At 39.4% G+C, this 15,345-nt stretch overlaps 1 protein-coding gene across 5 annotated transcripts in view; it reads right to left on the reverse strand.

The window, feature by feature from the left end:
• Nak (Numb-associated kinase) overlaps positions 1-15,345 on the reverse strand; it is a 555,804-nt gene that overhangs the window by 220,941 nt on the left and 319,518 nt on the right. For 4 of the 5 annotated variants that reach the window (XM_071680832.1, XM_071680802.1, XM_071680792.1 and 1 more), the window contains one exon: positions 11,370-11,724. In XM_071680832.1, the coding sequence (XP_071536933.1) occupies positions 11,370-11,724 (355 nt within the window). The remainder of the gene's footprint in view (positions 1-11,369; positions 11,725-15,345) is intronic. The other variant, XM_071680812.1, reaches the window with a different exon arrangement.

Genomic DNA, 15,345 nt, shown 5'->3' on the forward strand with positions numbered 1-15,345 from the left:
TGAGGAAAGATTGACCAAGAGGATATATGTGTCGGAGGTGGAGGGAACGAGGAGAAGAGGGAGACCAAATTGGAGGTGGAAAGATGGAGTGAAAAAGATTTTGTGTGATCGGGGCCTGAACATGCAGGAGGGTGAAAGGAGGGCAAGGAATAGAGTGAATTGGAGCGATGTGGTATACCGGGGTTGACGTGCTGTCAGTGGATTGAATCAAGGCATGTGAAGCGTCTTGGGTAAACCATGGAAAGCTGTGTAGGTATGTATATTTGCGTGTGTGGACGTATGTATATACATGTGTATGGGGGGGGGGGTTGGACCATTTCTTTTGTCTGTTTCCTTGCGCTACCTCGCAAACGCGGGAGACAGCGACAAAGTATAATAAAAAAATAAAAAAATAAAGTACATACTGCAAATCTAAGTTTATATACTAAATGAAGAGAACATCATCCTTGAATGTAATAATGTAATGACAGTAACAGATAAGGACTACATTATATCTCTCTCCAAAGGCTTATAACGAGATCTATAATTTTGAATCAAAATGCAGCTTTTCATTTCTGAGCCAGTTATAACCCAATCTGAGAATTCATGGAAAAGCACTGCCAAATATCATAACATTAACAAATATAATACCTGAAAGACTTATAAATTTATCTAAGATATCATTCCACATTAAACAATAAACAGTTAATATTTTCTCTACTTCAATCAATCTCAAACTTTAGGTTCTTCCGCATGTATCAAGACTGCATAAACTTTTCTAAATTCTCCCAGTGCAGTATGAACTAGCTATCAATCGCAACACAAACATCTGTTTGAATAATCTTCATATCCTATAAATTCTCTGTTCAACTAATCACTTGTCATTTTCCTGTTGGTTCCTTCTAAAACATGTTCTTGATAAATGGCAAATCGTATCTGAAAGATCTATTTAGTAAATGACCTCATCTTTAAACATTTTTCTTTACATATTTACCACAAGATGTTATGCACTTTGTCCACAAAAATATAGAAAATATACGAAATGACAAACTGAAAATATCTGCTAGCATACTTCCTCCTTTGGCTAAGTCAAAAGCACCTGATTATCTCTTACTGTGACTTATAAACAATGTGAGAACAACAGCAGGGGTAAAGGGTTGGAAGTTAGAGGGTATGCAGTCTCTTTCTAACCTACAATCATACAATAAAAAGAATATATGGAGCTTAAACACCTTCCCCAATCTTAATACCCTTGGCTAATGGATTTTGAGATCCCCAAAGTGGATACCACAAGCAGGCTACCAGCACATATGGAAAGATGTTTATGCATACTTCAGGGCAATGTTAGATGGGTAACTGATAAAAATTCTATTCTGAAAACTTTTGAATACAAAAGGGATCATTTTAAGAGGGCAACATTAAAAACTGAAAGGCATTAAAAATGTTAGGCACAATATACAATATGCACTCAAAGAAGCATACAATAAAAGAACTTGATGCTTAAGAGGATAGCCTGAAACACCAACATCCATGAATGAATGCACTACATCTCCCTTCATACTATTAATAAACAGCTGAAACTTTTTTTTTAGTAAAAAATATACTATGAAAAATCATAGCAAGAATGAGATGCATGGGAGGAGGGCACAGTAGAAAGGGTAGTGAGTGGTGGGATGAAGAAGTAAGATTATTAGTGAAAGAAAAAAAAGGCATTTGGGCGATATTTGCAGGAAAATAGTGCAAATAACTGGGAGATGTACAAAAGAAAGAGGCAGGAGGTCAAGAGAAAGGTGCAAGAGGTGAAAAAGAGGGCAAATAAGAGTTGGGGTGAGAGAGTAGCATTAAATTTTAGGGACAATAAAAAGATGTTTTGGAAGGAGGTAAATAAAGTGCGTAAGACAAGAGAACAAATGGGAACATCAGTGAAGGGGGCTAATGGGGAGATAAGTAGTGGTGATGTGAGAAGGAGATGGAGTGAGTATTTTGAAGGTTTGTTGAATGTGCTAAATGATAGAGTGGCAGATATAGGGTGTTTTGGTCGAGGTGGTGTGCGAAATGAGAGGGTTAGGGAGAATTTTTTGGTAAACAGAGAAGAGGTAGTAAAAGTTCTGCGGAAGCTGAAACTGGCAAGGCAGCTGGTTTGGATGGTATTGCAGTAGAATTTATCAAAAAAGGGGGTGACCGTGTTGTTAAGCAGTTGGGGATAGGGGAGAAAGATTACTTCCCACGCATTCCTCACGTGTCATAGAAGGCGACTAAAGGGGACAGGAGCGGGGGGCCAGAAACCCTCCCCTCCTTGCATTTGAACTTTCTAAAAGGGGAAACAGAAGAAGTAGTCACGCAGGGAGTGCTCATCCTCCTCGAAGGCTCAGATTGGGGTGTCTAAATGTGTGTGGATGTAACCAAGATGAGAAAAAAGGAGAGATAGGTAGTATGTTTGAGGAAAGGAACCTGGATGTTTTGGCTCTGAGTGAAAAGAAGCTCAAGGGTTAAGGGGAAGAGTGGTTTGGGAATGTCTTGGGAGTAAAGTCAGGGGTTAGTGAGAGGACAAGAGCAAGGGAAGGAGTAGCATTACTCCTGAAATAAGAGTTGTGGAAGTATGTGATAGAGTGTAAGAAAGTAAATTCTACATTGATATAGGTAAAACTGAAAGTTGATGGAGAGAGATGGGTGATTATTGGTGCATATGCACCTGGGCATGAGAAGAAAGATCATGAGAGGCAAGTGTTTTGGGAGCAGCTGAATGAGTGTGTTAGTGGTTTTGATGCACAAGACCAGGTTATAGTGATGGGTGATTTGAATGCAAAGGTGAGTAATGTGACAGTTGAGGGAATAATTGGTATACATGGGGTATTCAGTGTTGTAAATGGAAATGGTGAAGAGCTTGTAGATTTATGTGCTGAAAAAGGACTGGTGATTGGGAATACCTGGTTTAAAAAAAGAGTTATACATAAGTATACGTATGTAAGTAGGAGAGATGGCCAGAGAGTGTTATTGGATTACATGTTAATTGATAGGCGCATGAAAGAGAGACTTTTGGATGTTAATGTGCTGAGAGGTGCAATTGGAGGGATGTCTGAACATTATCTTGTGGAGACGAAGGTGAAGATTTGTAGAAGTTTTCAGAAAAGAAGAGAGAATGTTGGGGTGAAAAAGTGGTGAGAGTAAGTGAGCTTGGGAAGGAGACTTGTGGGAGGAGGTACTAGGAGAGACTGAGTACAGAGTGGAAAAAGTTGAGAACAAAGGAGATAAGGGGAGTGGGGGAGGAATGGGATGTATGTAGGGAAGCAGTGATGGCTTGCACAAAAGATGCTTGTGGCATGAGAAGCGTGGGAGGTGGGTTGACTAGAAAGGGTAGTGAGTGGTGGGATGAAGAAGTAAGATTATTAGTGAAAGAGAAGAGATAGGCATTTGGACGATTTTTGCAGGGAAAAAATGCAAATGAGAGGGAGATGTATAAAAGAAAGAGGCAGGAGGTCAAGAGAAAGGTGCAAGAGGTGAAAAAGAGGGCAAATGAGAGTTGGGGTATAAAAAGATGTTTTGGAAGGAGGTAAATAAAGTGCGTACGACAAGGGAGTAAATGGGAACTTCAGAGAAGAGGGCTAATGGGGAGGTGATAACAAGTAGTGGTGATGTGAGAAGGAGATGGAGTGAGTATTTTGAAGGTTTGTTGAACGTGTTTGATGATAGAGTGGCAGATATAGGGTGTTTTGGTCAAGGTGGTGTGCACTGTGAGAGGGTTAGGGAAAATTATTTGGTAAACAGAGAAGAGGTAGTAAAAGCTTTGCGGAAGATGAATGCCGGCAAGGCAGCAGGTTTGGATGGTATTGCAGTGGAATTTATCAAAAAAGGGGGTGACTGTATTGTTAACTGGTTGGTAAGGTTATTTAATGTATGTATGATTCATGGTGAGGTGCCTGAGGATTGGCGGAATGCTTGCATAGTGCCATTGTACAAAGGCAAAGGGGATAAGAGTGAGTGCTCAAATTACAGAGGTGTAAGTTTGTTGAGTATTCCTGGGAAATTATATGGGAGAGTACTGATTGAGAGGGTGAAGGCATGTACAGAGCATCAGATTGGGGAAGAGCAGTGTGGTTTCATGAGTGGTAGAGGATGTGTGGATCAGGTGTTTGCTTTGAAGAATGTATGTGAGAAATACTTAGAAAAGCAAATGGATTTGTATGTAGCATTTATGGATCTGGAGAAGGCATATGATAGAGTTGATAAGAGATGCTCTGTGGAAGGTATGAAGAATATGTGGTGTGGGAGGCAAGTTGTTAGAAGCAGTGAAAAGTTTTTATCGAGGATGTAAGGCACGTGTACGTGTAGGAAGAGAGGAAAGTGATTGCTTCTCAGTGAATGCAGGTTTGTGGCAGAGGTGTGTGATGTCTCCATGGTTGTTTAATTTGCTTATGGATGGGGTTGTTAGGGAGGTGAATGCAAGAGTTTTGGAAAGAGGGGGCAAGTATGCAGTCTGTTGTGGATGAGAGAGCTTGGGAAGTGAGTCAGTTGTTGTTCGCTGATGATACAGCGCTAGTGGCTGATTCATGTGAGAAACTGCAGAAGCTGGTGACCGAGTTTGGTAAAGTGTGTGAAAGAAGAAAGTTAAGAGTAAATGTGAGTAAGAGCAAGGTTATTAGGTACAGTAGGGTTGAGGGTCAAGTCAATTGGGAGGTAAGTTTGAATGGAGAAAAACTGGAGGAAGTAAAGTGTTTTAGATATCTGGGAGTGGATCTGGCAGCGGATGGAACCATGGAAGCAGAAGTGAATCATAGGGAGGGGGAGGGTGCGAAAACTCTGGGAGCCTTGAAGAATGTTTGGAAGTCGAGAACATTATCTCGGAAAGCAAAAATTGTTATGTTTGAAGGGATAGTGGTTCCAACAATGTTGTATAGTTGCAAGGCGTGGGCTATGGATAGAGTTGTGCGCAGGAGGGTGGATGTGCTGGAAATGAGATGTTTGAGGACAATATGCGGTGTGAGGTGGTTTGATCAAGTAAGAAATGTAAGGGTAAGAGAGATGTGTGGAAATAAAAAGTGTGGGGTTGAGAGAGCAGAGTGAGGAAAGATTGACCAAGAGGATATATGTGTCAGAGGTGGAGGAAACGAGGAGAAGTGGGAGACCAAAATGGAGGTCAAAAGATGGAGTGAAAAAGATTTTGAGTGATCGGGGCCTGACATGCAGGAGGGTGAAAAACGTGCAAGAAATAGAGTCAATTGGAATGATGTGGTATACCGGGGTCGACGTGCTGTCAATGGATTGAACCAGGGCATGTGCAGCGTCTGGGGTAAACCATGGAAAGTTCTGTGGGGCCTGGATATGGAAAGGGAGCTGTGGTTTTGGTGCATTATTACATGACAGCTAGAGACTGAGTGTGAACGAATGGGGCCTTTGTTGTCTTTTCCTAGCGCTACCTTGCTTACATGAGGGGGGAGGAGGTTGTTATTCCATGTGTGGCGGGGTGGCGATGGGAATAAATAAAGACAGACAGTATGAATTATGTACATGTGTATATATGTATATGTCAATGTGTGTATATATATATGTGTACATTGAGATGTATAGGTATGTATATTTGCATGTGTGGACGTGTATGTATATACATGTGTACGTGGGTGGGTTGGGCCATTCTTTCGTCTGTTTCCTTGCGCTAACTCACTAACGTGGGAGACAGCGACAAAGCAAAATAAATAGATATGAATAAATGACACATGGTGAGATGCCTGAGGATTGGTGGAATGCATGCATAGTGCCATTGTACAAAGGCAAAGGGGATAAGAGTGAGTGCTCAAATTACAGATGTATAAGTTTGTTGAGTATTCCTGGGAAATTATATGGGAAGGTATTGATTGAGAGGGTGAAAGCATGTACAGAGCATCACATTAGGGAAGAGCAGTATGGTTTCAGAAGTGGTAGAGAATATGTGGATCAGGTGTTTGCTCTGAATAATGTATGTGAGAAATACTTAGAAAAGCAAATGGATTTGTATGTAACATTTATGTGTTTGGAGAATGCATATGATAGGAGTTGAAAGAGATACTCTGTGGAAGGAATTAAGAGTATATGGTGTACAAGGCAAGTTGCTAGAAGCAGTGAAAAGTTTTTATTGAGGATGTAAGGCATGTGTACGAGTAGGAAGCGAGGAAAGTGATTGGTTCTTCAGTGAATGTCGGTTTGCGGCATGGGTGCGTGATGTCTCCAAGGTTGTTTAATTTGTTTATGGATGGGGTAGTTAGGGAGGTGAATGCAAGAGTTTTGGAGGGGTAAGTATGCAGTCTGTTGTGGATGAGAGGGCTTGGGAAGTGAGTCAGTTGTTGTTCATTGATGATAAAGCGCTGGTGGCTGAATCGGGCACGAAACTACAGAAGCTGGTGACTGAGTTTGGTAAAGTGTGTCAACGAAGAAAGCTGAGAGTATATGTGAATAAGAGCAAGGATATTAGGTACAGTAGGGTTGAGGGACAAGTCAATTGGGAGGTAAGTTTGAATGGAGAAAAACTGGAGGAAGTGAAGTGTTTTAGATATCTGGGAGTGGATTTGGCAGTGGATGGAACCATGGAAGCGGAAGTGAGTCACAAGGTGGGGGAGGGGGGCGAAAGTTTTAGGAGCATTGAAAAATGTGTGAAATGCAAGACCATTTTCTTGGAGAGCAAAAATGGGTATGTTTGAAAGAATAGTGGTTCCAACAATGTTATATGATTGCAAGGCATGGACTACAGATAGAGCTGTGCGGAGGAGGGTGGATGTGTTAGAAGTGAGATGTTTGAGGACAATATGTGGTGTGAGGTGGTTTGATCGAGTAAGTAATAAAAGAGTAAGAGAGATGTGGGTAATAAAAAGAGTGTGGTTGAGAGAGCAGAAGAGGGTGTTTTGAAATGGTTTGGTCATATGGAGACAGTAAATGAGGAAAGATTGACAAAGAGGCTATATGTGTCAGAGGTGGAGGGAATGAGAAGTGGGAGACCAAGTTGGAGGTGGAAGGATGGAGTGAAAAAGAGTTTGAGCAATCAGGGCCTGAACATGCAGGAGAGTGAAAGGCGTGCAAGGAATAGCGTGAATTGGAACAATGTTTTATACCAGGGTCGATGTGCTGTCAATGGATTGAACCAGGGCATGTGAAGCGTCTGGGGTAAACCATGGAAAGTTTTGTGGGGCCTGGATGTGGAAAGTTAACTGTGGTTTGGGTGCATTATACATGACAGCTAGAGACTGAGTGTGAACGAATGTGGCCTTTGCTGTCTTTTCCTAGCGCTATCTCGCGTGCATGCGAGGGTTGGGGGTTGTTATTTCATGTGTGGTGAGGTGGCAATGGGAATGAAAAAAGGCAGCAAGTATGAATAATGTACATTTGTATATATGTATATGCCTGAATATGTATATATATGTATACGTTAAAATGTATAGGTATGTATATGTGCATGTGTGGACATGTATGTATGTACATGTGTATGTGGGTGGGTTGGGCCATTCTTTCGTCTGTTTTCTTGTGCTACCTCACCAATGCGGGAGACAGTGACAAAGTATAATAAATAGAATAGATAATAAAGATGCATGACAAAATTTATCCCATCCCTTAGAAATCTGGCATGCGAAGAGATGATAAAACAATTGAATCTCTTCACTCTTAAAAAACTTAGACTTCGCAGCAACTTAATGTGTTCAAAATTCTGAACTAGTTCAATAAAGTAAATCACAAACATCTTTTCAAAATAAAAGAAAATAGAGTTACCACGACAATTGGATTAAAACTCAAAAGCTAAAAGATGTAGTGTAGACGTGGAAAAAAGCATCTTTTCCTATTGGTGTGTTGAGCACCAGGATAGGTTACTGTCAGACATAGTGGATGCTAAAGCTATGAATACCTTTAGAAGTCATTTAGATAATTATTTTATAAATCTAGGTATACTCTAAGAAAGACACCAGAAATAAACTGTATAAATGACAGTGATAATGGGGACACTAGAAGGATAATGTGCAGCAGTGGGGAGTTGGTGAGCTTAAAAAACTGCTCAGTAGAATTACATTTTCTTATTTCTTTTTTTTTTTTACCAGACAACCCAGTCGTAGTTGTCCATCTTTCTCATATAAACTTATGTTAACTTATACCTCTGTAGTTTGAACACTCACCTTTATCCCTCTTACCTTTAAACACTGACGTTATACATGCATTCCACTAATCCTCTGGCACCTCAACATGATCCATCCATATACTGAAATTCCTTGCCAACCACTTTGTACATGCCAAGATTGTTTCCCTAAATACCTCCCATTCATAAGCCAACTACCCCTGCTTCATTTACTCTCACCTTTTGCCATCATACACTTAATCTCTCCTGGTATTTTTTCCCACAACTCTCCAAGCTCACTTACTCTCACCACTCTCTTCTCACTAACAATATTTCATATTTTTCCAAAACCTCTACAAATCTTTATCCTTGCCTCCACAAGATAGTGATAGACATCCCACCAGCTGCCCCTTAGTACATTTACAACCAAAAGTCTCTCTTTTACATGCCTATCAATCTATACGTAATCCAATAATGCCCAATAACCATCATTCCTATTCACATACTTTTTTTAGAGTATATCCATCTTTTAAACCAGGTATTTCCAATCACCAGTCCCTTTCAGCAAACAACTTGACAAGCTTATTTACCATTTCCATTCATAACACTGAATACCCCATGCCTCCTAATCATTCCCTCAACTGCCAAATTACTCACCTTTGCATTTAACTTACTCATCACTAATACCTGGTCTCCTAAATCAAAAGTGCTGACACACTCACTCAGCTGCTCCCAAAACACTTTCCCCTCATGAGTTTTCTTCTCATGACCAGGTGCATAAGCACTAATAATCACCCATTTTTCACCATTAACTTTTGATTTTACCCACATCTATCTAGAACTTACTTCCTTACACTGTATCACACACTCCCACAACTCATGCTTCAGGACTAGTGCTACTAATTTTTTAGCTCTTGTCCTTTCACCAACTTCTGACTTTACTCGTAAGATATTTCCAAACCATTCTTCCATTTTACCTTTGAATTTTGTTTCACTTAAAGCCAGAGAATGCAAGTTCCTTTCCTTAAACAAACTACCTGTCTCTCTTCTCTTCTCATCTTGGTTACATCCATACACATGTAGACACCCTAACCTGTGCCTTGGAGGAGGAGCACTCCCCACTTTGCTCTTTCTTCTGTTCCCTTTAGTCACCTTCTATGACACGCACTGAATACAGAGGTAGAATTCTTTCTCCCTTACTCCAGGGATATGAGTACTAGAAAAAGTATGACATGGCAGCCATTCCTTCCCCTGCATTATCACTATCATGCATTCACCTCATCATCAGTGAAGGGGTTTCCTCATATCTTATCAACTACAACTTGGAGTAACAATGTGCAGGTTTTGTAGTCATGATTTATTTGACATGTATGGACAGAGAGACAGTAGCAACAGCCAACAGGGACAAACAACTATTTCTATTGCATCTACCATTGTGTAAGTGTGAAATACAGTTTGAAAAATATGAGTAATATGAAGATCTACATTACTTTTTGTATTATCTAGTAAACACAAATAATTTCACAGGTTTACGGACTTAGGAAGGTACATAGGATAATGTACAATAAATGTGGATAAAAAGATACCCTGCTTAGGAGGATACATAGGATAATGTACAATAAATGTGGATAAAAAGATACCCTGTTAATGTGAAAACAAAATGACAAATTATCAAAAACTTTTTTTGCATGCACAGCCATCAGCTGAATGAGAGGAATCTGCTCTCTCTGAGTAGATGGTCTCTGAGTAGATGGCAAGCTATATGGGTCACAGGAGCTTGGGGAGCCTTAGGGAAGTATTCTGCATCATCAGCCTACAAGAGGGTTAAGGAGCCTAATTGTGTGCTAGCAAATATTAGAACAGCATTCAAAATCAAAGATATGGAATTATTTGGGATGCTGTTCACATATTACATAAAGCCAAAACAGAATGTGCTTCTCAAATGTGGTCACCACACCTACCGAAGCACAAAGGGTTACTAGAGAAAGTCCAGACAAGAGCAATAAATATGATAGAATCAAAAGAGCCGAGTTAAAGGAAAGGTTAAAGGCTTTAAAAATAACCACCATAGAAGAGGAAGAGAGGGGTGACCTGATCACTGATCACAACTTTTAAGTTTTTTAAAACATTGATGATGTAGAGAGTGAGATGTAGGGATAAACTAACCAGAGAGATAACATGAAATTAAGCAAGAAATTTCTGAAAATAATGCAAGAAAGTAGTTTTATAGTACATGAGTGGTGGATGAATGGAATAAAATAACTGAAGACATGGTTAATGCTAACAGCATCCAGAAATTCAAGAAGTTGTATGATGGATAATGTTTAAGAGATGGGGACTTATGAGTGTAGAACTCCCTCTCCATACAGTACAAATAGGTTCTCTTCACAACACCCTTATCTTCACTGTGTACCCTAAAAAAACTGGCCTTTGACCTGACCCTTATGGAATCAGGTCAAAGACTGTTCTATCCTCAGCACAACTAGCTTGTCACATGCCCTTGCTGGTGTGGGCAATTGCATCTTCATTACATCCTCAAAACACTGCCTATAGTCAAGGTGCTGATTGTTGGAAAGAAAAAGAAGAAACTGAGCAAAAGCAATGTCTCCCTACTATGACATGAGACATAAAAATGGTTTAACATCATAGGAAGTATTCATTTAGCATGGCATAAATGAATGGGACAATTAACAGGAAGGGTTCACAAATTCATATACATAATAATTTTCATTTATGCATGTCAAATATCTGTAGTTTTCTGTCCACAGAAACTGAAACAGCCATTACAAAAAAATTCCATGATATCCATGACATCATGTCATTCTATATATTCCCAAACAAATGCAGAAAATATCAAGTATGTCAATTAAATGCTTTAAAATTCTGTTGCCATGGCATGATACATCATAATATGATACTTTCTGAATAGGAGTACAAAATATGCCACACATGCATCTGAATTACACTAACAGGGATGGGAATGGTCTCTTATCCACAATTATCTACAATGGCCACACTCTCAACATTTAGTGATATCAGACAGCCTACTGCTCTAGGTATGACATATGAACAGAGACATATACATCCAGTTCTGCAGTATCCATTAGTATACAGTTTACCATATGCCTTGATATTACTTTAGACTGCTTTTGCCTTACGAAAATCCCTTTTAGCACCATATATACAGCGCTCATCATGTGCTACCTTCTTAAAACTACTGGAAATACAAAATAGATTAGTTACAGGATTACCTCGATGCATCTGCATTGATATAATGTCACCCTATATCACAAGAAACATACTACAAAATCTAACAGTTACCTACTTGTTGAATGCTGAAGTATCGGAAACATTCCGTCTGTGTACTCTTGGATGTTGGGGAAGTGTGGGAGAAATCTGTGCTGGAAGATGCTGTTGGTGATGATGGCTCAAGCCTGCAGTATCACTCTCGTACTTCACTAGCCCACTTGTAGCACCCATTCCTGCTGGACTCAATCCAGTTGTCCCAGGCAACATCCCCACACCTCCCCCGATAGACCCCTGGCTCAGCGACAGACTCTGGGGTCCACTGCCAATGCTGCCTGAAGTGGGTAAGAATAACCCCTCTACACTGCTGCTCATGGAGTGGAGTCCACAAACTGCAGGGTCAGCTTCACCTTCTCGAAACGGATCTGGATAGCCTGGAGGTGATGTTTTTCTGAGTGGTGGTTGTGTTGTTTTTTAACAGTTACTCTTTAGAGTGAATTTTAAATGCCAAGATAGACCTGTGTTAGTGCCTTTGGAAACATGCTTTAAAAGTAAAAATTTGAAAATAAACCTTACCTGTACTTATGAACTAAACATAAAACAAAAAATATTATGGAACATATCAACAAATGGAAAACAGTCTTCATGCCACAGGTGGACAGGACATATGGCAAAAAGGGTTTACTGGATGTATAGGTTTTATCTTCATAAACTAAACACATTTCATGGATCATGCTTGATGAAGGTGCCATAACATTATACATGCACAAGTTTATTGTCATGTTTACCTTCTGCTACAATTCTTCTTGACTTAACATCTGAATCACTGTCACTTTGCATTAGCATTCATGCAAAGGATCATTATGTAGATTCTCTATGTTCCTGCTGAAACGAGTATGTTCAGTACATCTTAAACATACAATCTGACTTAGGGTACATATTCTCAAAGGTTTACCTGCATTCAAATTTTTTCATTGTTGATTCAGTCTACATATATTCTGATAATTTATATGCACCCCAAACTATTGATCCAATCACTATACATATCAAAGTAATATTTCTATTTTAATCTAATATAAAAATACCCACAAAAATACGTAGATTTTCAAGTTCATGTTGCTGAAATTGAGGGAGCTACCTTTCTAAAGTATATCTTTATATTCATTACAGTCAGTCACTGGCATGGCTCAGGTGAAATATACCCTATCCATGGCCATCTAGGGTGAAAGGCAGGTGAAATATACCCTATCCATGGCCATCTAGGGTGAAAGGCAAACAGGATAGGAAAAAATTAAAACACTTAATCTGAGTTCCTTAGGTATCTATAGACCTGACTTTTACAGTTAGAAAGGTTAAAGGTTAAAAGAGAAAGATGAAAGAAGGAAGAGATATCCATAAATTCACTGTTCTGGGGAATAATGAGGTATTGTAACACTTAGTCCCACACAGCTTGTCTCTACACAGAAAGTATGGGAAGCAGCAGCCAGACATGAGTCACAGGTCCAAGCCTTGGCGGCTGAGACACATCAGCCAGCTCATAAAAGCAGTGACCAATATAATTACTACAGTATAGGTAGGCAGCACCAACATCACAGCAGACAGAGAGGGATAGTTGTAGATATGATAATGCCTGGGTAATCAGTAAGATGGAAACCTTTTGATTACACTATGGCTAATAAAGAGGAGGAGGAGCCATCCTTCAAAATCAACAAACATTTTGATAATCTCGTTCTAAGGAGCTGTTTATCAAAACTGTCCGATCTTTTTTGTTGTAATGGGTACAAACTTGTGGGTAAATACTTCATTCTGAATGGGGCAAAGTATTTATATTAAATGAAGTTAACATAATAATCTAATTAGAGTAGTTGAAAGCAGCTTTATAGGTACTGTTATGGAAAGGTTTGACAAATACTTTGCTTGAAGTCCACAACTGATATTATCTATTCCTTCTTAGCTACATATAAAGCTTATGGTTATATATCCCTAAGTCACCTGTTTTCCTTTTTACTCTTACCACATCATCATCACAAACAGCCTCATAACGACCCAAAGGTCTGTTGTTGTTTGCTATCCTTTGTATGTTAAATAAAAGAGCAGTATACTTTATATTGGGTGCAGAATAGACCTCTATACATATGAAATATAAGCTCAAAAGAAAAATAATTATGGTACCTATACAATATCTCCAGGTTTTGGCAATCAGACTTCGTAATATTGATCATGTGGAGTTTCCAGGATAGAATGGAAGATAAGGCTGTGCCCAACATGTTATTGTGATTGTATGGATGACTTGTGGAGTACTGATGTTGAAATGAGGGAAGTGACAGAGAAGTATAGGTAGAAATCAAATTTTAGCAAAAATGAATTTGACCAAGTTTCAGTTTTCCCATTCCAAGGTATTGCACAAGTCCAAATCGAGAAAGAGAACAATCACTAGAGTAAGCAGGTAAGGAAAACTGGTTGAAGTTTGTGGTAGAACCATCTCTAATTTCTATCCATTACAGACATATTCACTACACAACACACCTTAACCTGTGGTCCCACCCGGTGGATGTGTCCAGATTCCTAAACACTGTAGGAGTCCATATGAGGTAGAAGGGACTCCTGGGACAGAAAGGTAGAGGAAATACAAATGAATATAAATAAAGAGGAATTCAAATAGCAATAGACAACTGGACCCTATGGAGAATGTACATGACACAGGAATAGCTCAGGAAGTCAGAAATTATGTACTTTAAGAGGAGAAAAGCATATAATGATTTAAAGCTTACATGTACAGACTAAGGAGGTGCATAATCAGCTGGGAATTTGAGGACAAGGTTGCACTCCTCTAACCCAGGTAGATGTCTTTTCTTTCTGCCTCACTAACATGTGGACTACTGGCATTCTGTCCACAAGAATACACTCTCTCCTTGTCATATGTAACACTTGACACCACTTAACTCACACAGCTCATTCTTCGTAACTCTAGATTTTCCACCAGTGAGTGGTACGCCATAGCCCTGCCTTCTGGCAAAATGGATGGAGCAGTAGATAGAAGTAATAGGTAGGAAAATTTAGGCAGGAGCGTTAGGTAAAGGTAGTAAGTAGGAGAGCATTAGACAGATGTAGTCATTAGGAACATTAGCTGGGAGCCTCTACAAACACTGCACTTGAGTTGCCCCCTGCCTGTGGTCTCTTAAGGGTGAGGAACTAAAGGCTAAGAAGTGGTACTGGAGTCCTTTAGTTAAGGAAAGCCTCTTATGTGGCCACCCCTTTAAGGGAAATCCAATTGGAACAGGCATCGGAGATATAGATAGACAGATGGGCGCTGCTTTAAACAACCAAGAATGAAATCAGACAAATCTAGCATTAAGTAATTGCATAGATTGGGATTATCAAAGCCTTCAATAAATTTGAATGCCTGTACTAAATCTCCTCTTAAACCTTTTTCTTAGTCATTTAATTGGCTCTCATATGATTTGTTTCTCTGTCCTGAAATCATGTTGCATTGCCTGCCACTGTACTCTCTCCATTCTGCCTATGTCTCCTTTTTCAAGGTGGAGAGAGACCACTGACTTGCACTGTGAGGAATATTTCCTTAGTTTTGAATATGAAAGCCAGGAACTTTTCATTTTCTACAACTTCCATTCTCTGCTTACTTGGCTTTTGGAAATTAAGAGATTATTACATCTAAAAAATTTTCCTCGCCCTCTACATCTAAAAAGAATCAATACTAAAGCTCACCTTCTTGTTTTCACTGCCAATACATAAAGTTTTGCGCTTGTCAAATTTAAATTTCATTTGCCACCTGTAAGCCTAGCCCATCAATTTTTCTACGTCAATAAGAATATGTATGTATATGTATTCAATATAGCACCAATATTAAAGCTCACCTCGTTTTTACTGCTAATACATAAAATTCTACACTTGTCAAAATCAAAATTCATTTGCCAACCGAAACTCATCCTTCAATTTTTCTAGGTCAATAAGAATATAGATAGGGTTGTGTGGAGGAGGGTGAATGTGTTGGAAATGAAATGTTTGAGGACAATATGTGGTGTGAGGTGGTTTGA

This window comes from Panulirus ornatus, chromosome 2, assembly GCF_036320965.1.
Source record: "Panulirus ornatus isolate Po-2019 chromosome 2, ASM3632096v1, whole genome shotgun sequence".
NCBI lineage: Eukaryota > Metazoa > Arthropoda > Malacostraca > Decapoda > Palinuridae > Panulirus > Panulirus ornatus.